General features: G+C 42.4%; 1 protein-coding gene across 1 annotated transcript in view; it reads right to left on the bottom strand.

Annotated features, from left to right (window-relative positions):
• The window catches only part of LOC135895122 (semaphorin-3D-like), a 179,616-nt gene that overhangs the window by 24,025 nt on the left and 129,725 nt on the right, over positions 1 to 25,866 (bottom strand). The window contains exons 10-13 of the mRNA XM_065423193.1: positions 20,345 to 20,459; positions 19,888 to 19,957; positions 17,287 to 17,431; positions 1,939 to 2,161 (exon numbers count right to left, since the gene is read on the bottom strand). Of these exons, the coding sequence (XP_065279265.1) occupies positions 1,939 to 2,161; positions 17,287 to 17,431; positions 19,888 to 19,957; positions 20,345 to 20,459 (553 nt within the window). The remainder of the gene's footprint in view (positions 1 to 1,938; positions 2,162 to 17,286; positions 17,432 to 19,887; positions 19,958 to 20,344; positions 20,460 to 25,866) is intronic.

Here is a 25,866-nt window from a genome sequence, read left to right as displayed (position 1 = left end):
GAGCTGCATAAAGCCCTGTGTGTGGGGTGCACGTTTTCCTGACAGAATACAGTGCACATAGGGAGGCAGGTTGGAAGTCTAGTGAACTGAGTGTTAGGCATGCTTGAGTTCTAACCCCACCTCTGTCATTGACTCACTGGGGTGGCTTTCAGAAACTCTGTGCCTCAGTTTTCTGACCTCAGCAGAAATTACAACGCCTCCCTACCTCAAAGGGAAGATAAAATTCATTGACATTTGCAAATCCCTATTAAAGATATCAGGCTTGATCATCTCCTGGGACTCCCCAGTGCTGTACATTCCAGTTGGTGGAGTCCCACCATTGCAAGGGAGCTAGCCAACCCTGCTCCCAAAACACATAGGCTGGTGAAGGGCATGGCCTGGATGTCTGGAAGATGCAAGGCAGGATTGAATCAAGCCCATTCAGTACTAAATATTATGTGTAGTATTAAAACAACAAATACATACATTTTAAAGCAAAGTAGGAGACTACAGCTGATGACATCCCTAGCACTTTAAGTGGAAGTTACAAAATGTCACTACCTGCCTTCTGTGTTAGTAATGTCCATACTCTTATCTAGGGTTGCATAGATACAAAGGGCTGCAGCTGGAATATCTATACATAACAGGCAGCCTTTCTAAATTCTCTAGTAGCATTGGTTGAACACATTCAAACATATTTTAAGCTCCTGATCTTCTGGTGACCAAAACCTCCCGAGTTATTTGGTGTATTTTTATGCACTCATTATATAATGTTTGAAATATTATCTTTCAGCCTGAATTTCCACAGGATAGATTTAAAATATAAAATGAAATAAAACCATGTACTTCTGGGGGGGAAAAGAGCTCACTTTATAATTAAAAGGTGCTGGCGCTGATAATTTTCTCTCTATTCAAATTATGGAGCACCACCTAGTGACTACATGGTACCTAGCAACCTTCAAATCTCTACACTAAAGAAGAATTACAAGGAAGAATTAGATGTCAGTGCTATCTATCAATACCTAAACCAACAGGAGGTTATTGATCTAATATAAGTTCATTTTGTATGAAAACCTACTGCAGTAGAGAATAGCACAAAACTGAATGCAAATTCTAGAACACGCCAAAACAATATTCCATGTGTTAGGCAGCAAATCTACCTTTTCTGAATGGATGTTTAATTTTTTCATAACTTTTCAGCATGTGTAACGTGAATGATTATGTGTGTGCATGTTGTGTGTATGCTTCAGATGTATATTTTATACTTGAATTGTAGGGGTTTCGTGGTATTTGAAAGTGCATGATTGCTTTCCTCCTTTCATTGCTGTCAGAAAGACTTCATTCAGAGAGGCAAAGCAATGAAGGTCCTCCAAGATTGGGGCAGTGCTTGTTCCTGGACAGCCAACTGTGCTGTGAGAGCAAGTCACCCTGAAGTTCTACCTCATGCTAAAATCCCAGTCCATCTCACTCTTCACTCATTGGCCTGAAGTGTATGGATGCTGGAAGACACCTCATGACACCTTGTTTGCTAGTGAAATTAGTACTTGTGAGAAAGGCTGAATTGAAAGCCCTGGAGACTTAAGTCCTGCACCTGAGAGATCAATGGCTCTGAAATTCACTCCCGTCCAGTTTTGTCCCAAATAGTCCACATTTGTTGAACTTCAGGGCATGCTGCAAAATTCATCTATGTGGTAGAGGGGAGGCAGTGTGGCCTACTGGAGTGTGACTCAGGAAACCTGGGTTCTATTCTTGGCTCTGCCACTGGCCTGCTGGGTGATCTTGGGCAAGTCACTTCACTGATCTGTGCCTCAGTTTCCCCATCTGTAAAATGGGAATAATGTTACCTCTTTGGTAAATGGAAAGATCCTTGATAGATTAGGACCCCAAATGATCTTCTTTAACCTATTTAGCTTTCCTATGACATTGCCCTTGAAGAACTACGAGAGCTCTTTAATTTACCTGTGCCTAGGAATATAACATCATACTGCCCATCTTCCGCCATGACATGATCCACCACAATCTGCGTCAGCCTGTAGTCCACATTGATTCTAGTAAATACAGGTCCTCCAGTCACCGGGTAAACCGACTTGTACATCAATGGATGGCGTTTTATAAAACTAATGACATCATCTGGAAAATCTCTGGTAGATTTAATCAACGGGTCATAAGTTTTGCTTGGGCACTGAACACAAGGAAGGGAAAAAGAAGATAAAAAAGACAACATTAAGAAAAAATATTGATTACTTTGAAGCGTTCATTTCTGTGTTAGGAAAACTTATTCACAAACAGTGCAGGGAGGTAAATGAATGTTTAGTATAATGGAAAAAAATGTCTCACTCACTTGGAAACAGTGTTTAACATATAGGGTGCTTAGGGTGACCAGATGTCCCGATTTTATAGGGACAGTCCTGATATTTGGGACTTTTTCTTATATAGGCACCTATTGTCCCCCACCCCCTTCCTGATTTTTCAGACTTGCTGTCTGGTCACTCTAAGGGTGCTGCACAGAGCCCACTGAAGTCAGTGGGAGCTGCTGGGTGCTAAGCCCTATTGAAAAATGAACCACTTGTTTGCATGCCTAAATACAGAATTAGGAGTGTAACTTTAGACAACCATTGTTTTTAAACCTTGGCTTTTGTGTGTATATTGTAACTGTTTATAAAGCATGAATGACAGCGATAAACCCAAGATTTCATCCAGAGGGAAAGTAATTTGGCCTAGAATTGGAATAGCTGATGGTGTTTCAAATTTTCTAGTCACCAATGTGTGGAAGCACACTGGGCTGTTCAAAAAGACCATCCAAGAACTCTCTGCATTGGGTTCTTCAGCTTGCCACTTTCCCCCTTGTTTTTCCACTCCCCTCTCTTCTTTTCTTTTGTCTTTAAAAGCCTGTCCCTTTTCTCCTCATTTCTGTTTTTCTCTGCTCCACTGATTTTCCTTTAGCTTCTAAAACTCTCTGAAACTTTATCATTTGTTTCCACTAGTCCATTGCTACTTCATCTCAGTAATATAAATTTCAGACCCTCGCACTATCACTCTCTTTCACAAAAGAGATGCAGTTTCTGGTGTCACTTATTCACCTGGCCAATCCAGCAGCCCTTTCTCAGGCAGACCTTCCACTGAAGTCAGTGGGAGTGCAGGTCAGTTGCCAGGTTGGGATAGTAAGGATTGGCAGGCAGTGTTAGTAGGAAGGCTTTGTCTAGCAGGCACTATATGAAGCTCTGATAGGGACTATAGGAATTCAAGCACTCAGACTCTATTTTCCTCCATTCAAGAAAAAAAGTCTGTTAATGAAACTTATTTTAAAAAGTTACCTTTGGGACTTAAGATATATCAGTAAATAGATGTGAAGACCACAATCAAAGAGCCTGTCTGTGCCCTCTTCTAACAATCTGTGTGACTATTACAGCTATTGTTACGTTTATAATACTATCACCAAACATGGTAGCAAGGGTTACTTATTTATTAATTATTACTATTATTGATCTAGTCCATGCCAGCAGTGTGCTCAGGGTTGTACGTGGCACATTTTAAAGGGCTTTTCAACAGACATTTGGATAATGAAGAGTGAACAGTTTTCAGCCAAAAATGATAAAGTAACATAAGAAAAAACTCCCACAAATTTCTGATGTTCAAGATTTTTGTAACTATTTTCAGTGTTAAAAGTAGAGGTCCAAGGTGTCTTTTCTTAATCAGGCCTCAGTCCTAAGCATCAGTGGGAATTCAGGGTGCTCAGCACAGAACCTCACACTATTAATATGGAAGCAAGACTTTGTTTGCTATTTGTGCAGTCATGGAAAGTGTCTGCTGAATATCAGGAGAACTTCCTGACAGGGACACTCAACCATGGAAGAACTAGAGGCCCATTACTTCAGATTGTTTAACAATAAGTCAGACAAGTGAACTGGGTATGGAAGAGAGGGAGAAAGGAAAGACCTATTATATTGTCTACCCATTTTACTTCGATTGGTGTGTGTTTTTCAACAGTTAGCCTACAGTGCCCTCTGGTGGTTTTCAATGGAAAGTCCCCAGCTTCTTAAATCTGAATTGCCTGGATACAAATACAAGACATGCTTCTTTTCATCACTGTCTGTGCTGTTGCTTAATTGTTTAGGGCCACAGGATACCCTGATCTACACACCACAGAGAGGGGTAAAAGGAGGCAGAAAAGATCCAAAACTGAAGTGGGAGAAGTGTAAACAGAAGTATTTCAGAAGATTGTCTCAAGAGACCACAGAGACCCAACAGCCTCTCGCCAATGTTGGGGTTCTGTAGCGTTGGTGCAGTGGGGCTGAACAGGGGAGCAGTCACTCTTTAGTGGCCTGTTCCCTGGCATATTTTCTAGTGGGAATCTACTCAAAAGTTACAGCTGCTAAAACACCACCCTCTGCATTACTGAAGCAGAACTGTTTAATCATACTCCCCTTGTTTGCCTTTGTCTGTTATACAGCTCTCTTCTACTATTTTTGTCCTGTGTAGGGAGTTGCAGACTGTGATCAAGCCACCTTTTTAGCTTTCTCTTGTATAACGTAATCAGGTTGAGATCCTTGTGTCTCTTGTCGTAAATCAGGTTTTCCAGACCCCAAATCATTCCTGTAGCTCTTCTCTGAACCTTCTCCAGTTTTTCAGCATCCTTTTTTATAGCATGGACACCAGAACTGGGCACAGCATTCTGACTGATGAAGGCCTTTAAAGTGAATATTGCTGCTTACTATACATGTGATAAAAATGATAAAAATAATCCCTGTGCTTCCTGCCAGATGGAGCCACAACACCCTTTGTGAGAAGGGACGTCTAACAAAGGAGTCTGTGCATAGTGCGCTAGGGCAAAATTAAGGCTTGTGATGAGATGATTTGCAATCATCCTCTGCAGCTGATTTAAGCAAACAGAATAGAAACTAGGGTTGTCAACTTTCTAATCCCACAAAACAGAACACCCTTGCCCCACCCCTGGCCCTGAGGCCCCGCCCCTGCCCCTTCTCTGAGGCCCCTTTCCCTGCTCACTAAATCTCCCCTTCCCTCTTTCTCTTGCTCTGTCCCACCCTCACTCACTTTCACCGGGTTGGGTCAGGGGGTTGGGGTGTGGGAGGAGATGAGGGCTCTGACTGGGGGTGTGGGCTCTGGGGATGAGGGGTTTCGGGGGCAGGAGGGGGCTCCGGGCTGGGGTAGGGGGTTGGGGTGTGAGAAGGGGCATGTAGTATGGGCTCTGGGAGGGAGTTTGAGTATGGGAGGGGGCTCAGAGCTGAGGCAAGGGGGTGGGGTGCGGGAGTGGGTGCGGAGTGTGGGCTTCAGGAGGGAGTTTGGATGAGGGAGGGGGCTGGGGCGGAGGGTTGGGGCATGGAAGGGGTCGGGGTACGGGAGGGAGTTTGGGGTGCGGGCTCCAGCCTGCCGGCGCTTACTTCAGGTGGCTCCCGGAAGTAGCTGGCATGTCCATCTCCTAGGCGGAGAGGCCAGGGGGATCCGCCCGCTGCCCGTGCCCGCAAGCCAATGGGAGCTGTGGAGCCTGCACTCGAGGCGGGGGCAGCACACGGAGCCTCTGTGGACACCCCTGTGCCTAGGAGACGGACATGCCAGCTGTTTCCGGGAGCCACATGGAGCCAGGGAGCCTGCCTTAGCCCCGCTGAGCTGCCGACCGGACTTTTAGTGGCCCTGTCAGCGGTGCTAACCGGATGCACCAGGGTCACTTTTCGACCAGGTGTTCCTTGTTAGGGACGCCTGGCAACCCTAAATAGAACTCATCTCACAACACACATTTTTCAAATACCAAATGTGCAATTTGACAGATAGCCTAACTCTCTGGTGCCAATTAAGGACTCAACGGTTAGAACTTGCTACATTACATAAGGTTTGGCAACAATTAAAACATTCATACTATGTATGGTAAATACTATGCCAAGGACTGAGCCTGCCCCTCCCTTCATGGTTTGTGTGCATTACTAGCATACAGGTAACAATCAGACTTATTTTGCCGACAAAGTAGAGACTTTCTGGCAAATGATTATTGAGGCCCCTCTTTTGATAACTAGACAGCTACAAGGAACAAATTTCTTCTGGCAGATCAATACCAGATCTGCACTCTGAGACAGTGCTCTGTATATGTGCAATGAACTTGCATTGATATCAGGGATAGTTCTATATGCACAGCAGGGAAACCACAAGATCGGAGTCAGGCCTGCTGACGGTGGGCGGGGGAGAGAAAGGGCAATTGCGCAGGGGCCCGGGTGATTTAAAAGGGCCCAGGAGGCCCCAGCCATTGCCACCGGCAGCAAAGTGGAGCGAAGACAGGCTTCCTGCTCTCCCTCACTCTGCATTGCTCCCGGAAGTGGCCAGAATGGCCCTCCGGTGGGCGGAGGGACAGGGGGTCTCCACGTGCTGCCCCCACACAACGCCGACTCCGCAGCTCCCATTGGCCGGGAACTGCGGCCAATGCGAGCTGCGGGGGTGTTTCCTGTGGGCAGCAATGTGCAGAGACTCCCTGAGCCTCCCGCCTAGGAGCTGCAGCCAGAGGGGTATGCCAGTCGCTTTTGGGAGCCACCCGAGGTAAGTGCTGCCCCCCTGCCCCCCTCCTACACCCCAACCCCCTGCCTTAGCCTAAAGCCCACACCCAAACTCCCTCCCAGAGCCCGCACTCCGCACCCCCTCCTGCAACCAAACTCCTGCCCAGAGCCTGCACCCCGCACCCCCTCCTGCATCCCAATTCCCTGCCCCAGCCTGGTGAAAGTGAGTGAGGGTGGGGGAGAGCGAGCGATGGAGGGAGGGGGGATGCAGTGAGCAGGGGGCAGGGCCTCGGAGAAGGGGCAGGGTAGGGGCATGGCCTCAGGGAAGGGGTGGAGCAGGGGCGGAGCAAGGGTCTTTGGGTTTGCGCAGTTAGACAGTTGGCCACCCTACCGGGCAGGCATGTGGAAGCCCTGGCTGTGCCGGAAGAGTGAGCCCAGCACTGCAGCCGGCAGCTCTCTGGGCACCAGCCAGCGCAGGTGCAGCACCGCCCAAATGTCAGGCGGACCGCGTCCTCATGGGCGCAACTCGTACGTGCGTGGGGGCCCATTGACTGTTCTCCCCTGGGGCCTGGAATTGCTATTGGCAGGCCTGATCGGAACAGAGACCAGCTGTGTAAACCAGAGACATTTGTCCTTTAAGTCGATCCTACATTCATATCTAAATTTAATCTGTACAGTCCAGTCCAGCCAAAAAGACAAATTAGCTTGAAGTTTGGCTTGTGGTAAACACAGCTAGTAACTATTCTCTGCAAGTAAAGGGAGTTTTACCTGCATATAAAACCGCACAAGTCTCCTAAGAGAGAAACTAGTTAGGAAAAAAAGTAGTTTTTGACTACGGGTAAAATTTTCAAAAGCACCTAAATGACCTAGCAGCCTAAATCCCATTTTTCCAAAGCGATTTAGGGCCAAAACAACCTAAATTCCATTTTTTTGGCCAAAGCAACCTAAATCCCATTTTTCCAAAGCGATTTAGGGCCAAAGCAACCTAAATCCCATTCTTAGGGCCAAAGCAACTTAAATCCCATTTTTCCAATGTGATTTAGATGCCTAAAGAAACAAATATTAGGAACTCAATGAGAATTAGGCATAGCTGCAATTTTTGGTGTCTAAATACTTTTAAAATCTGGCTTTTAGGCAGTTAGGAGCCTAAGTCCTATTGAAAGTCATTGCAGCTTAGTGCCTACTACAGCCCAGATTTTAAGATATTTAGTCATCTAACTCGCACTGTCCTTATGTCACTTTTGACTACGCCTAAATTACTTAGGAGGTTTTGAAAGTTTTACGCTAGATTCTTGAGGTGTTACATCAGTGAAAGGCAGAACTGCACTCTGCATCATCATGTACCCAGTGTCCTATCATTTAGTGTCAACCTACAATTTGATGTACCACTGTGGCTAAAAATTAAAGAGTCAACTGGAAAATACAGTTGCTCTCGCATTACTACCCTGAGATCGTTATTCACTGGGCATCTCTGGAGAGTTTGGCACAAGCAAAGAAAGACAAGGAGATATGTCAATTGGTTACTGTAAAAGTCTCCTTTGGAAATATATTTTCATTTGCTGTGAGTTATTCCTAGTGGCATTTTGCCAGCATTTGCATAAGGTCTTTATCCCCTGGTTTTCTGAGCAGGATCTCCCATGTTCCATTGTCTGATGTCCTTTCAGAAACGAAACCCATGACAAGGTTATTCCTTGGAGACTGGCTGTAGTCAGATTCATTTGTGAAGAAAATGATGTTATTTTAATACAGGGAATTTCTGACAGAATAATTTGCCTTGATATTATGTAACAAAGAGAAATATAGAGTGTGTGTGACGAATCTAAAAATCCATTCAAAGGCTAGTCAAAACTCTTTCAATTTCCAGAGAAATTCAAATAGATCTATAGTGACAGCAGAAAAAATTCAGATAGAACAATAGCTGTAACCAAACCAAGCCATAGCTAAACAGTACATTTTCAGGGCAGCAGTCAGGGACATTTCTCTTTATCCCCATCCCTCTGAACTATCCAAATTTAATCCTCCTCCAACTTAGACTGTTCTGGGAACTCGGTAACTGATTACAACGGTGTAGTTATCCATTTAGGGGTTGATGTAAAGCCCATTGAACCGAATGAAAAGATTTTCATTTTCTTCACTGGTACCAAGTATCGGGGGCAGCCGTGTTAGTCTGTATCCACAAAAACAACGAGGAGTCCGGTGGGACCTTAAAGACTAACAGATGTATTTGGGCATAAGCTTTCGTGGGTAAAAAATCCACTTCTTCAGGTCCATGCATCTGAAGAAGTGGGTAATTTACCCATGAAAGCTTATGCCCAAATAAATCTTTTAGTCTTTAAGGTGCCACTGGACTCCTTGTTATTTTCTTCACTGGAGTTTGGATCAGCATAAGTGACAGTAGAATCAGGCCAGATTCCCCGGGTTCCAGATGTTCAATAGCTTCCCATTGATGGGAATTATTTTTCCCTCCTTTGTATATTTTTCTGTGATTTGCATTATCACTAGCTAAATATGTTATACTTTAAATGGCACAGTCCACATCTTCTAGTGCTTTTTGTGTGGCTCCTCCATTCACAAAGGAATCCCAGCCACTCTATTTTTTTTTATGAATACCACTTTGAAAATCTAAGTTAGCATGAGAGACTGGAAGATGTGATAGATGTTCTGAGAGCTAGAATGTGAGACATTTAAACATCTTGCTAGGAATGTCTATGTGGAAGAACGTGAGACGCAGGAGAGGTGACATCACCTGCTAACATCTGTGGGATTAAGAGCAAAATGTCTACCAGTCTAGAACTGAAATAATTATATTACTCCCAAAGGCCTGGATTCTGCAGTGTGTAGTGTCAGCAGATCCCTGCCCATTAATTTCAATGGGCCACCATGGACGCTTGCACAGAGTAGTTGGCTGGAGTGCGGTCTACTATGACTTCAGTGGGCTTTGGATCATGTCCTAAAACAGCCTGACCATTGAGAACAGCTGGCCAGGTGCAACTCTGTTGTGCTTGGCAAAGCTAGCTGTGCCCATAGGCATCTCTGGCAGTGGCACAGGGTACTGGAGAAGGGAATGAAAACTGATTCTCTGGCACCAACAGGACTTTGCCCTTTGGCAAGTCACCAAACAGCTCCACCCATCATTACAGGACAATCTATGTAGGCTTGGGCTTCCTTTCATACTAATCAGCATGACACATGATGTTAGAGGCTAAGCAGCACAGTGGGTGAGTACAGTAGCTTTTCACCTCTTGAAAGCTGAGGTCACATCCTGACATATGTCACAAGTGAAAATGAGAGGGGTGATCTCCACCCATTCCATAGAGGACATTAGTGTACATCTGGAAGGACCAGAGGGCGCCTCAGATATGGACACACAGCTCCCACTGAAGTCAGTGGCAGTTCTACATTCACATCAGAGGGCACAGGACTGGAACATCAGGAATGCTGCATGTGAGGACTGGAATTCTACTCTATGTAGGTTCTTATAATACCCTCATCACCATAGTATCTGAGCGCCTTCCAATAGTGCATTAAGTGATGTGACTAACATCTGTCAGGGAAGGATTAGTTTAGCTGTGGGTGGAAGCCCACAAAGAACATATCCAGAGCGTAAATCACTCTTGCAAGCTTTGTTAGGTCTTTGCTTTTATGAAAGATAACTTCACAAACACATAAGTTAAATGTTTAGAAAAAATCACACATACTGTGCACACATGTTCAGCTACTGTGTAAAATCTCATTCACAAAACATTAAGGGATTGATTCAACACCCCTTAAAGTCAATGGGAGTCTTTCCATTGACTTCAATGAGAGTTTGATTAGACCTTATTTGCTTTGGGTCCAATTATGATCCTAGTTACCCTAACATAAATGCTGTAGCAGCGCCACCAAAATTGTTGGAGTTACTCCTAATTTACACAGCTATAGCTGAGAATTGGGAGTTGCCCATTGGTTAGGGAGGTGGTGTAGCGCACTGTACTTGGACTCAGGATCTCAGGGTTCTACTCCCAGCTCTACCACTGGCCTGCTGTGTGACTTCAGGCAAGTCTCTCTACATCTCAGTTTCTGCATCTGTAAAATGGGGACGATGATATTTACCTCTTTTTGTAGATCACTTAGATGTATTATTATTATGAGCAATTCTAGATCAAATTGTCCACTCTACTATGGGAGGAGATGAAACCTCAGAAGCTCCACAAACATGAAGGGGAAAAGAAACCACAACAGATGATCTGCAAAGATGCTTTTTAAAATTCTCTCGTATAGACTATGCTAAAGCACATTTGCACTAATAAAATCCAAACAAAGTCAGGAGATGGTAAATTAAGGCAAAACTTTTTCAACTGTATGTTAATGAAAGTTAATTTGGTTGCAGTGCATAGATGTAAGATTTTCTCTTTTTTGCTTGTCTGGTTAAATTTGTAGTTTAATGTAGTATGTGTGTCTGAGTAAATCCCACAAAATGCAAAGATGTGCAGTGCTGCTGAGTTAACATTATGTGGAAAACTTTGCTGATATTTTCAAAAGTGGATGCCAAAAGTTAGGCCCTTAAATATATGATTTATCAAAATCCTGAGCACTTTGTAGGTCTTAATGAGGTCAGTAAGAGCTGCTGCATGCTTAGCACTTTGAAAATAAGGACAATCATTTGGGAGCCTAACTTTATGGTCAGTTTACTTTTTTTTTTTTTTTTTAAGTATAGACCCCTAATGTTTGCATTTCCTGACATCTCTTGACTTTAAGAATGCACCTTTAACATTGCATTGATGTTGACTTTTTACATCAATTTTTTAAAATAAAATGTGGCTGTATGCATGTTTCAACATAAGGACAAAGGGTAACAGTTCCAAAACCACCTACATCTCATTTTCAAAAATGACATCAGAATTTAGGAACCTAAGTTGCATTGAAAGTCACTGGGATTTGAGCTCCTAAGGCCTAAGTCTCTTTTAAAAAATGGGACGCAGGCTCCTAAGCCATTTAGGATCTTAAAAAAAAAACATTACCCAAAATTCTGTGTCTGATTTGCAGTGTGTGAAGTTCCAGCATTTATTCTGCATTTGGTATTCTAGCCTGCCTGCCAACACCATCAGTGTATCTCTGTGTATAGAGACAGCACAAAATATGCAGCGGGATCCACAGGGAGATTTAGAAAGCAGAATTTTGCACTAACTTTGTTGACATGTCCTGCAGGCCCACTGGCTAGGCACAGACAGGGAGCAGCAAAACAGCAAGGTGGTCAAGGACCAACCTTTTTTTTTAAGAAAGAGAAATATTGTTTAAAAGGCTCAGATTCCCCTAGCTGATGCCTGATCCTAGATTGACCCAAAAGAAAAAAAAATGTTAGTTCAGGTGGTGTTTGGAATCAGCTGCTCCTCTGTTCAAGGTTCCACTGCCTGCCTCAAACATGCTGTATCACTTTTCCTGTTAATGCACTGGTATTCTGGAATTATGGATATTAAGGAATAAATTGAGAGAATTGCTTTTAGGTGGACTGGAATAAGAAGGATCCGCTAAGTGCCCTTGACTTTGCAGGTGGCACTGTAGAGCTTTGCAAGTGCAAAAGACAACCAAGATTCGCTGAGTTCAGAAAATCTGCTGTTAACTCAAAGATGATTCATATCAGGGAAAGCATATTAGTAAGGAGGTGGAGGAGGTTTCTTCAGGAAAACAACAAAGTGAAATGTTTCACTTAATCGGGCAGCCCAATTACAGTGTGGAGATCAAAGGAGAGCTGAATTGGAGAAGTGAGGAATGCATTTCAACCTATAAAGATCAGGAGCAACAGAGAGATTAGCCTACAAATAATAAGTGACACCTGTGTAACCTCCATGTTTTATATACATGCTTATTACAGCAGGGAAGCCAACCAGAGAGCGGGCTAGTGGGAGTTTTTGGCGGAGAGTGTTGGCTTTGAAGGATGCTTCCCTTCGGGTTCAATCTAGTTAGAATGAGATGTACAGCACCCCCACTACCTGCATCTGCATTGAAACTGCAGAGGGGATAAGAGAGGTGAAATATGATCAGTGCTGGATGTTATGGTGAGGAGCTCTACAGAAAAGTGAGAGAGACCCAGAGTAAGGAAGAGATCACATCTGAGAATCTCATATTAGTTTTAATCATTTTACAGTTTTTCAAAAAATGTAATGCACTGAAAAACAAAGAACCCAGAAACCCAGGGTTTGTGAGGTTCTTAGATACTAGTGATTATAGCCATAACAGTAGACAGATTAAAAGACTTTCCCCCTAATTTAATCAAAATCCTGCCTTCTACCTGACATCAGAACTTTATAAAGTCCTGATTATAAATGTGAAAACCTTCAGAATACATTTTAATCAGAGTTTTTGGAGATTTAGTCTTCTATTGTTAATGGTAGCTTCCTGGGTAGTGTTTTCTAGTGACAACAGAAGTTATTCAATCTCAATTTTTAAGACCCAAAAGAAAATCAGAATGAAGTAGGCTTGCTTTTCAAATGGACCTCAATTTCAGATCTGCCGGCTGTTATTTTGATTTGTCCCTTTAATCAGCTCCCAAATTCCAGCATACTGTATTTCAATTATTTCACCCTTGTTTAATTCCCATTATTTCCTGGAGGTTCCAATTAACACCACTGGGACAGGCATGGCCGAAAGAGGCATCACAAGCTGACCAAGCCTAGGAGTGTGGTGTATCAGTGGTTCCTGAACTAACACCAGAGGGCAGGCAAACAATGCAAGAAAGAAACTGAAGCAAACAAGGGATCCTGCTGCTTCTATACAGTTTAGCATTGTGGAGTCATGATATCATGGTCATGCTGGGAGTTTATCGCTAACACAAATTGCCACAGGAAGCATTTTGTCAAAATTTCAATATCAGCGCAGTCACAGCATATATAGTGAACAGCTTTATTTACTTAGGAGATAACGTTAGTTGAGTAGAATGTTAAATTAGGGTAACAGTCTCCAGCTTCTGTATAAATGCTTAAAGGAAGCCAATGCATCTCTGGGAGCCCAACATCAAAGGGAATACATTTCACAGTGTATTCATTTTTTAAGCAACCCATAACATATAACATAAGAAATATAATGAATCCAGGAAGAGCTCTGGACACCCTAATTGTGTCTTAGCACTTATGCAGATCTTTCCATTTTCCAAATACTAATTTATTAGGGGCAAAATTGTACCTATTTTGCATAGCCCTGAGCAGTACTAAGGTACCCCATGCTAGAGGGACCACAGGTGACATTTGACCTTGAGGGGTAGTGACTCCAGCATCCAGGGAGCACTCTAAAGGTAACACGCTTAAATCATGTAGCATACCTCACCTCCTATCCCCCAACATGCCTAGCAAGCTTTACTGGCTGGCATATAGGCAGGGAGGAATCATGGCTCCAACTACATCTCATCCCCTCTTTTGGGTTCTCTACTACATAGTGGAGGGTCTTGGTACTAGCACTGTGCTCCCTTGATCAGAGGGGATGCAAATCTGCCCAGAACCTTATGTGGCAGCACAACACAAAGAGAGGCTCCTCTTTCAGATCTGGATTCTTGCCCCTCTCCCCCAAAGTTAAAGACTATTCATATCCAGGCTTTTGGTTTAGCCTGTTACAAGATGGGGGCCTTGTCACTTCATTTTAATTTGGATCCTGATTCAGGTCATCATTATCATCAAGGCACCTCCCAAAGGGATGTAGTCTCCTTGCAGATCAATCACCACTGGGATCAATCTCTAGCTAGGTCCTTAGGACAATCTGGCTGAATGTTCAGTCTATGTCCATCATTGGCCATCTCACTGCACCACCAAATCTTTTGGTGACTATGTGCTGAGCAGCAGCATTCCTTGGTAAACAGGCTTTGTAATTTGTTGGTCTTCCTCCTATTATGTCCATACCAGAAAAGCCGACGAAATTGAACTTGTGCTGATGGAGATCCATTGCTGACTGTGATCCTACCACTTAATATGGAGTTGAAATGGGCAAGAGTTTCTCTGCCACTGAGGAAAAAATGCCCAATGAAAACTTGTGAAAGGCCATTCCCGTATCCTGATTGTTGGCGGAATATGTAAAATTTGTGCCTGGAATGTTCAAACTTTGTCCGAAACAGCTAAGCCGCTCTCATCAAGCTGTTGAAAAGTCTGATTGCTGATATCTGTGCCTTATCTGAAGCACACTGCCCAGAACCAATGAAAAAGAGTTGAGGACTATACGTTTTTGTTCTCATACTGCCCTCAGGGGTTGCTTGAGCAGAATGGCTATTGTACTTTCACCCAATGCCCAAACAGGAACTGCAGCTGTGGCAGATAACTAATGAGCAATTTATCCTGACTGGGATACTAAATACTAAATCCCCAAATTTAAAAGATGTTCAGATCTGGGATTGTTCCATCTCAGTAAAGACAAAAGATTCCAGTATTAAAAATACTCAATATAAATAGATATAATGTAAACATGCACTACTGTATAATTAAAGTAAATTATTGTAACCACTTTGAGAGCACTTTCCCTACTCAACCCTTGTTCAGGAAAACTCTCACTGACGTCTACTGACAAAAGATTGAGTAAGGAGGCCCTTAGTATTTGACCCTAACTTTTTATGGAACCATTCTCTCATAGCTGTTATCAGGTGTTTAAAGGAAGTAGCTGCAGACTTACGGGAAGGGTTATGGAAAGTATCAGTTTATCTTTAAATCTTGCAACCTTTAAAATTTCTTTCAGATGTGGACATCCAAACCAGTGCTACAGATCAGTGCTGACAGGATCACTGACACACACACTTCCTTCCTTGTGAATCTCAGTTCAGGCATGTGATGGCTAATACGCAAAAAAAATGATCCCTCTATCAGGGCAGAAGTTTTAGCACGTTCATCTTTCCTAGGCATGGCAGGCGTTTCAGAAGAGTAATTCCAATTATATAGACCTGTGACAGTTTCTGTTTTTGTGGGCACTATTTTATGCCTATGAGTAACTGCACCTGCCTTTTTTAGTAATGAGCTGTGAGCGCAAGTGTTGATTAGTTCTAGCCCAAATTGTCAAATGTGGCTTCTACGTTTGGGTACCTCAAATTCTGGATGGCAGTTAGAGACACTTAGTGCCTGATTTCTGAATCTCACCTCCCACGTATTCCACTCAGGCCCTAGGTTAGGTATTTCAGGTTGGACAATCATAAACTGTGGTGGCATTCTAAATTAGAGTACTCAATTGAAAATCTAGATCAAAATGCCTACCTGTTTGCATGTGTGTAACAGGGTGGGCTGCACTGTTATGAACCAGGGGGCCTGCTCGTGCCCCTTATGAGGCAGGGGGTCGAGTGTTCCCTACAAAAGGCTGAGACAGCTCAGTTGGAAGGGGAGCTGTAGAAAGGAAGTAGGTTTCTGTGGCTGGGCCAGGAACAGGAGATAGAAAAGCAAAGGGAAAGGCCTTGGGACCCCTGCAGCCTGAGTTGATCAGAGGAATAGTATTGTTTTGTGTTACTCTGTGAGTTTTGTGTTTGAATTAATAAACTGTGCCCTGCAGCATGGGCCTGAAAGAGACTTTGGGCATGGCATTAGTCCTTTCTGGGTTGGGCAGACAATCAGCTTATAATATGCTAGTATTTATCACAGATGTCTAATTACTATTGGTGCCTGCAGATAGCTGAGAAAAAAGAAGGGGGGGGGGAATAAAGGAGAAATGGGGAATGACAAGAACACATAGGAGTGAGAGATGGACTGAAAGGAAGAGCAAAAATTAGATAGTGAATTACTGCCTGAGACAGAGGCAACCTCAGGCCATAAAATATGTCCTTGCTCTACTCTGTCATATAATCAGTTTCTCACAGCAATGTGTGATTGTGTAGGATCATGGACAGGAAGGGAAAAGGCCCATAAGACAATCTCTATTAAGATGTGGACGACTCTACAAAGTTTGAGAACTTCTGTTCTAGTGCTCCGTCCAGTCTATATTTATAGGTCTCCATCTCCACAGGGCTTCTGTTGCTCTCCTCTCACCCCCAACGTGGAACTGTCACTCTTATCTACACGTGGTTAGGCTGGTCCAAAATTTTCCAATTCAATATTTTGTTTTATTTTTAAATGGGGGAAATTTGTCATAAAAATTATCCTTTTTTTGATCAACTAGGGAGTTTTTTAACCTTTTTTTCAATATTTGAAATATTCATTAAATTATAAATTTTGAAATTTAAAAAAGGTGGGGTGGGGTTTTTCTTTTCTTTTTTTTTTTTTTTCAATTTTCCACCCTTTTCCTCCTCAGGGTCTAGCAGGTTACTACTGGAAAGTATTTCCTGATTTAAGCTTTACTTTTTCCTCCCATCGATCAGTTTTTCACCAGAATAGCTTAAAATTTATGACAACTAATTACTTATGTTACTTTAAAACAACTTATATTAATGACAGACTCGAAATCAATGGTCACATCTAAGGGAACAGAATTTTATCAAAACCAAAGACTGTAAGATATAGCAAAACACAGAAACACAAGATTTAAACAAAATGTATCATCATCACTTAATAGTCATCAGAGAAAAGTCCTCTGCTATTTATGAAGTGTTGATGTCTCAGAGAGGATCTCCACCTACACATGGAAATATAGCCAGGAGGAGCCCAGAATGGGAGAGAACAATCAGGAAATAGACAGTCTGGGTACAATGTTATCTCAGAGAAACGGAAGAGTTATATATAAAAAGGGGTAGGTAGAAGTCTGAGCTGTCAACATGAGGAGGGTTGAGAGGATAATTTAAAACATCCTGAAAGGAAAATACAAGTTACTCATTCAGAAAAATAAAATATGGGACAATGGTCATTGAGTAAAAATAGAAGTATATAATTAAAGAGACACTTACTGTACCAGGCCGGGGGTATGGGATACGTCCTTCGTATTGTACCCATCGATGATCCACACTTTCTTTGTGAGCGTAAGGGCCATTGAAAACAGCTCTGATATCAGCCATGCTGTACACACAAACAGCAGAGCCCTTGAATACAGAGCTGAAAGAAATGAAGAATATTTATAAGCACATTTTAAAATCTTCAGTATAGGCCTGATCCAAAGCCCACTGAAGACAGTTAAAAGACTTCCCCTGATTTTGATGGACTTTGGTTCAAGTCCTATACCTGAGAATTATTATAACTGAGGTTGGTGCTAATTATGTACGGTATAGATTACTGCTTTGGCCTGAAAACTCATACTTAATATAACTGTGAATTAGAGTTTAAAACTTTGGTCTACTGGAGACTAGGTTTGTTAACCTTTTGGCCAGCCTGAAAAAAACATCTTTTATCTTGGTGGGTGAAGGGATCCAGAGACCTCTTATTCCTCATTATGATTAGGACTTTGGGGTGTGAATTTTAGAGATTGAAGGACAGCCCATTACATTCCGTTTGTATTTGACATTCTGTATTTTAATTCTTGTTCAGGCAACCAGAGTATTAGAGAGGCATGTGGTAGGAGCACTGTAAACCAAAAATAAATAAATAAATAGTTGTGTGTCTTTTCTAACGAAGACAGTTGAATTATCTAACCAAAACCAAGCCGTAGGCAAACGTATTAATCTTACACTTTGTGTGACAAAATGGACATCCATTCACTTCTGTATAGCTTCAGTGGCTATGTAATCTTTTAGGGCAAGATCCTGTAATTCAGTTCAATTTTTGTCAGTTTGTTTACTGAATTGTATGAAGGTTCCAAGAGGCTTTGTTGCATATGGCATGGATCCTATCAATATTGTATTCAGGGGCGGCTCTAGCTTTTTTGCTACCCCAAGCACGGCAGGCAGGCTGCCTTCGGCGGCTTGCCTGCTGGAGGTCCCCGGTCCCGCAGATTCGGCAGCTTGCCTGTAGGAGGTCCGCCGGTCCCGCGCCTTCGGCATACCCGCCGTCGAACTGCCACTGAATCCACGGAACCGGCGGACCTCCCGCGGGCAAGCCGCCGAAAGCTGCCTGACTGCCGCCCTCGCAGGGACCGGTAGGGCGCCCCCCGTGGCTTGCCGCCCAGGCACGCTCTTGGAGCTCTGGTGCCTGGAGCCACCGCTGATTATATTAATTCATACTGTTCTTATAGTTGACATTTACTGTCTCTTTCATCCTTTGCACACTGCACTGAGACCCCAGGGACCTCAGTTCTACTCCTGGCTCTGCCACTAATCAACTGTGTGACCTGGGACAAGTCAAGTAATTTCTCTGTGTCACTCTCCAGCCTTGACACCTCCCCCTTTGGTTGGTCTATTTAGATTATCAACTCTTCAGGATGAGGACTCGCTTACTATGTGAATGCTCTGCGTCTAGCCCAAAGGCACCCTAATCTTGGTCAGGGCATTTATGTGCTGCTGTAATACAAATCAATAATAAAGACTACTACAAACTGATACAGAAATTATATCTAGAATGACTACGTTCCATTCCATCTGCAGCAGGTAGATTACATGACACACAAAAACTACATTGAACATTATTAAGATGGGGAGTCAAATACTCAAAAGTTAGGATGCCAGAGGTAAAATTGCCAGTGCAAACTTAACTCGCCCCCTTGTGTGTATACATTATGATGCTGTCTCTAATTACATGATCACACACTATTTTATCCACAGGACTTCTGCCTCATTCAGTTCACAGGATGCAGGGCGCTCACTTAATCAGCAGTTATTCAATATCTTGTTGTAACCTTATTGTTCAATGTGTGACCCCATTTACTGCACACTATTCAAACCATGCTCTGAAAACAGAATTATTAATTTCCTCATTGGATGTTCTATGATGTTCATCACTATAATATCTGAGTACTACACCAACATTAATTAATCTTCCAGCCCCACTCCCCTCCTTATTACCAGCCCCACCTATTATGCTGATGTGTTACTCTAAAGTGCTTTATTGCAAAAAGTGACCTACAGATGTATCACCTTGACATGTGATATTGTTTGATCTCACAAGGTAATCAAGTATCAGAGGGGTAGCCGTGTTAGTCTGGATCTGTAAAAAGCAACAGAGAGTCCTGATGCATCCGACGAAGTGGGCATTCACCCACGAAAGCTTATGCTCCAATACATCTGTTAGTCTTAAAGGTGCCACAGGACTCTGTTGCTTTTTACAAGATAATCAGGGTCTGGCAGCAGAGGAGAATGAATTTATTTCAGTAGGAGCTGTTGGGTACTCTGTAAAGCTAGTCAATTTTTTTTTTTAATTTTGAAATGCAACATCTTGAAGATTTTTGTGAAAAATTCACCTGTTTCTCAACCGACTCTTTTTTAAACCAGGCACGTATTTAGATGCCTACATAAGGACTATGAAGCATAACTTTAGGCACACATTTTGGAAAATATTGGCCTAGGGGAATAGAGGTCAGTCCTGCAGGTCTTATTCTGGCAAGCTCCCTTTGACTTTAAGAGGTTTTTGCCTGTGAGGCCTTCAGGATTGGATTCCAGGGGCAAATGTGACCCTACACATACCTTGTAGTAGTGAAGACTCCATATACTAGAGGGTTTCTCTCATCTCTTGTGGAAAGTAAGAATATATCTTCTGTAATGGGAAAAGTTTCTTTTTATTAAACAGCCTATAAACATTTTCATATTTACCACCCTATCATTTGGAGCTTTGTAAACATAACATTAATCCTTACATCTGAATTTTCTGTCCTGTGAATTGTGCTGAAGTTTTGATGTCTGCCATCTGCTGTATTCCACCTGGAATCAGCTGAACTTCTCCCCAAATGGGAAAAGCCGAGTAAAAATAACAGGGCATAATTCTGATCACATTTACACCAGCTGTATACCAGGAGTAAAGTCAATGGAGTTGCCCACAGTATAAAACTGGTGTGAGTGAGATCAAAACACTGTCCTGAGTTTCTGAAAATCCAAAACACAGAGCAGATTACAGAACAAAATAGTAAAGATCAGTTCAACTTACGTAGCTCATCAAAGTGTGTGTCTGCTCCCTCAGGGCCAGGTATTGAGCACACCAGTCTTGCTTTCAGGAAAGTTGTCCACTTGTTTATTAGGCTCCGTTGACCTCCCATATCATTCTAATTTAAAAAATAAAGTTTTGCTTAATGACTAAATAAGATAATTTTACATAAGCATCTAAAATATCTGTTGATCCCCTTCTGAGCAGTGTTTTACAGGGTGTATTTCTAGTCCGCCCTTTCTATATTTAAAGTAGAAAAGGGATTAATGGGAAATGTTTAACACAAACATACATCTCACAAGAAATGCTTAAGATCGCAGGTGCAGGAAGACCTGCTGTATTTAAGGCTGCGGAGTGGTTTTCTTTGTAACCTCATTTTTAGTTACTCATAGCCTTGGGGCTTTCAACTTTGGGGCTGAAATTTGAATGGTTTGGTATTATCCCAATTGTGATTGTATTCTTTTACTCCTTGTGCTGAAAAAAGCCTAGTTTGAACAAATAAACTAAAAAAAAAGAAAAGAAAAAGGTTTTGTTCAAACTTTGAACAAAACCAAAATTTTGAAACCCCCCTTTTACAGTTTATTTGGTCAAACTAGCCATTTTTCAGTACAAAGAAAGTAAAAGAATACATTTTACCCCATTATACAAAAATCTGTTTGCAAAGTTTCTTTGAACAACTCCACAGCTGAAATGCCCAAAGCCACACCTCTCCCAGCCATGTAATCTCTTCTTGTCAAGAGACAGTCATTCTGGAATCAATGGTTCTCTAGGAATTTTTTTACATACAGAATAATGGTGCAGATCATTTGGGGCGGAGGTCCCAAAGACAAATTACTGTACCTACCAATGGTTCTACAAACATACATACGCTATTTGTTATGTGTACACAGTTCACAGGGAGGTTTGTGAGAGGGCAAAATTTGATCAAATTACTATATCCTACGTTCTTGGTGAAGTATTCCTCTAAATTCCATTCTAGATAATTTCCCCTGAGCTACCCTCATAGCACTAACAAACAATGCTCAAAGGTTTGCGGATTTTCTAATGTATCAAGTATAAAATAAATGGGATACCATGACCAAAACAGTTTCTGAAATATTAATATGCTTAACACAATGTACTCATGAGTTGTCAAAAAATGAAAAAAGGAGTTGATTCTGGAATGTATCAAGTATAAAAAAAATGGGATACCATGACCAAAACTGTTTCTGAAATATTAATATGCTTAACACAATGTACTCATGAGTTGTCAAAAAATGAAAAAAGGAGTTGATTCTGGAATGAAGTTTTAAATTTGTAAGGAGTCGACTGTAAACACTTAGTGACTGGATGATAACTATTACAGACGTCCAGAAGCATGGTCTTAAATGTCAAAGTTCACTTTGCAAGGAGTTGCTTTTCTCCAGTAATGCATTCTCAGCTGACTAACTGTTGACCTCTCTTTTTTTTCTGTATTTGTTCCTTTTAAATATTTTTAGCTCAGTTTCTACATTTTTTTGTAATTATTGCCTTTTGAATCAAAGTTCTTACAAGAACTGTCACCTCTCTGCTTATTTTTCTAAAGTCCTTCACAGCCCACAGGTTTGCATCTAGCCAACAGATTTATTATACAGGTGTCAAAATTAGCAGCCTTACGTGACTAGTAAAGTATGCTCTGTACATGTGTGTTCTGTTTGGAGGTGTAACAGCTGAGCATTCTGGCACAAGCAACCAAACATACATAAACAGTAAATAGCTCCGAGCTTTTCATGCATCTGGCCATTCTGTTCACCTAAATTATATCTATCTTTTCCACCAGAGTACCCTTCTTAGCTCACTAGTTGATGCTGCACATTTTCAAAAGACTACAAGTAGTTTCTAAATGTCTGTCTGGGATTTGGAGTGATGTTGGGGAAGCAGGGGAATGTCTGAGAGGATGAGAGAAGAATCTAGAGACATTCCGCTGCAACTACAGACCGGAAATTCTATAAACGTGGTTCACAATCCTCAAGTCTGATCAGGCAAAGCTCTTAAACACCAACTTAATGTTAAACACATTAGCAGTCCCATTCAGTTCCTAAAGTTAAGCATATGCTTAAGTACTTTGATTGGTGCCTCAGCAAGCAGCTGAACCTATGTTACACATTGCCAATAATATTTTATTTCACATATTGAAACAAGGAGGAAAGTCAGCATCTTGCGACCTGCCAGCTCTACCTGGATTATCATCAAGTGCTCTATAAAGTAACCACAGAGTGAAAATTTCTACTACAGAAATTAAAAATGGAAAAGCCGTTCCACTCATAACATCCTCTGTCCTCCAGCAGCAGCTCCTATCCTTCCAGGCACCTCTGGGTGAAAGAGGCAGTGAGACACAAAGAGCAAGGCACAGGGGAGACATGGGGGAATGTTTTTTGAAAACATCAGTATCTAGCGAACACTCAGCTCTACATCTCTTTTCCATCACACCTGAATGAAGCAGTTTCTTTGCTTTTCTAATGCCTGCTCTGATAGCTTTCTAGAGGAGATTGAGCTGAAAAAGAAAAAGTAAATATGGGGGTGTCGATTGAAAGGGGGCAGGAATTGACAAAGGTTGTAACTGCTCTATTTACTGGTGGAATGAGCCCAGCCCATGCCAAGAAGTAGTCACAGTCTAGGCGTAATTTTGGACACCTCCCTGCTCTTGGATTCTCAGGTAACACAGTAGCTACTACTGCTTTCGATATCTGCGCTGAGCTGTGTGAGCACAGCCTTTGCTCCAGGATGCAGACTTCACCACAACACTTCTAACTACTTCAGCCCTTGCAATTTGCTTGGAAATTTCAGCTACAACAGAACATGCTTATCTATCTGCTGATGGGAGTGCATTGGCATGAGCACAATAGTGCCCTGTGAACCACATAAGTTTCCCATTTCAATTCATTGCATTGGTTCTGACCTGGGCCTAATCTGGGAATCCGTTACCTTAGAACATACCTCTTTTTCCTATTCAATCACTACAACATCTGGGGCACTTTTGCTGACAGTCCCTAGATTCTTCTGAGTGAGGACTGAAAGTAGGGAGCTTTTGGTGTAGGATCCCCATTCCATCATGGCATCTTTATAGGACTATAGAGTCCTCTCTATAGCACATCTTGGCCAAACATCTTGAAGCTTCAGTGACACATGGAAGGGGGGCTATTTTATTCTGTTTGTCTTTCGTGGATGGTTTGATTTAATATCTCACTGCACTTAATCATTGTCAGGCAGGGCCGGCCCACAACATTTTGGCACCTGAGGCAGGGAGCTCAAATGACGCTCCAATACCCCCTCGCTTGGGCCAAAACTTTGAAAGGTCTCAATTCTGCCTTCTTCCTGTTCTACTCCTCTCATGGTACTGCTCTGCTACCTACCCCAATAAAGGAGAACTAACAACTTAAATTGCCTTGTTCAAAAATTGTAAGTAACACTTAACTTTCAAACGCCTGAACAGCAAATGTAACTTTTCTTGTCTGCACAGTAAACACTGGCATTTTTATCTGTTTGAATAATCAAAGTGGTGCTTTCCGTGCCTTCCTGGTTGCAAAGATTTGAACTGCTTCCTCAAGGTCCACAGTCTGGGCCAGCTCATGCTCTATTGAGATGGTTGCAAGGCCGACCAGCCTCTCCTGTGTCATTGTGGAGCATAGATGTGTTTTTATTAACTTCAGCTTGGAGAAGCTGCGTTCTCCACTGGCAACTGTTACAGGAAGTGTTAGAAGTATGTGCAGAGCAACAAAAGCATTTGGAAAGAGGGTGGTCATCTTATTTGTGCACATATATTCCAGAACAGCCTTTGGAGTTGATCCTGCTGAAATGTATCTTGAAAGAGCTTTCAGTTCATCCCCTAAATCACTCGCATCAATATCGCGCATGTCATCATGTGTCAACACTGTCCCTAATGCCCTGCATTGCTGGTGTAGGTCTTCTTCAGGTATAGTGAGGAGTTTTGGAATATCATACAACATCCCAAATATACTGCTGTGTTCCTTGAGCTGCATGAAACATTCTTCAACTGACTGTATTGCACAATCTAGCACCTGGTTAAAGAATTCAACTTTGAATTGCTGTTTGGGGTCTCTTATGGGATTATCCCATGCCTCGTAATGAAAATGTCTTCTTCTTCGGTGACTCTTGTATTCTTGAATGGGTGGGAAAATAGCTTCAGCGTGACGTTCCTCTGCCAACTTCTGTGCACTCTTCAGAACGTTTTGAAATCCCTCATCTGACCAGTAAGACTGTAGGTATGACTTTGCTTTGTCCAGTTGTTCCATTGCTCCAGATATATCAAGGTCAACACCTTGGAGTCTCTTGCTTACAACATTTATTTCAAAACAGTATGTCATGCCACAACACTAAGCCACACAGAAATTTAAAGTAATGTATGTTTGGTGATTCCATTTCCCTCTGCCACTATTCTCCCACGAACAGTTCCTGTCATAGCATTATTCTCCATAATGGCAACTATGGCATCATCTGTCTTCCCAATTTGGTGTTTGATAGGCTTTATCACCTTCACTCGACTTTCCCATCATGTGGCACTCAGTGGTTTCAGTGTCAGAGATGATGTTCCCAGATGTTGCTTCAAAATTTGCCATCGATGAGTTGATGTAGAGAAAAATACATAGATGCTTTGAATTACATCAACAAATTCTGCAGCCTCACTAGAAGCTGATGCTGCATCACTGTTCACCAAGTTCAATGAATGAGAACTGCATGGGACAAAAAAAGCTCCAGGGTTTAACTCTTGGGTCCATGTCTGCACTCCTCTGTTCTTTCCTCTCATGTTGGCACCATTATCGTAGCCCTGACCACTCATGTCACTATCGCAATTCCCATATCTTCCAGCTTTTTAAGAAGCACATTTGTCATACCAGCTCCTGTTGTATTATCAATGTCAATAAATTCTAGAAAATGCTCTCTGACAGTCACCATTTCAGGGACATTTTCACTAGGTTCTGTTCTTGTTACAAAACACACCATTAAAGTCATTTGTTCCATATGGCTGATGTCAGGTGTGCAGTCCAGAATAACAGAGTAATATCTTGCTGACTTCAGATCTGCCACGATCTTCTGTTTGACTTTTGTTGCCAGTAACGGTCTGATCTCATTTTGAATTGTTTTTCCAAGGTATTGGTGTGTGTACATTTCTTGGGTGGTGACTCTTCTTAGATGTTCCTGGAGTACAGCATCAAACTCAGCCATCAGCTCCACAATTTTAAGGAAGTTTCCATTGTTTGGCACATACAGCTGATCTGAAGTGCCATGCAGTGCTAGGTTTTGGGTAGCAAGCATTCTCACAATGGCAATGAGCCTTTTCAGAACATTTTGTCAGTAAAGAGACTCTGATGCAATCTTCTCTTGATGCTGATCATTTATGGTGGCCTTTAACCTTAGTCTCATCTCAAGCTCTTTCCACCTATGGAATGCTCTCTGGTGATTTCCTGCCTTCTCATGGCATGCCAGATTTCTAGCCAGATTTTTCCAGTCCTTTGTTCCTGCAGAACCCAATGTGGCTGGAACATCAG

Source organism: Emys orbicularis, chromosome 1, assembly GCF_028017835.1.
Source record: "Emys orbicularis isolate rEmyOrb1 chromosome 1, rEmyOrb1.hap1, whole genome shotgun sequence".
In the NCBI taxonomy this organism is placed as follows: domain Eukaryota; kingdom Metazoa; phylum Chordata; order Testudines; family Emydidae; genus Emys; species Emys orbicularis.
This window is presented reverse-complemented; position numbering and strand designations above follow the sequence as displayed.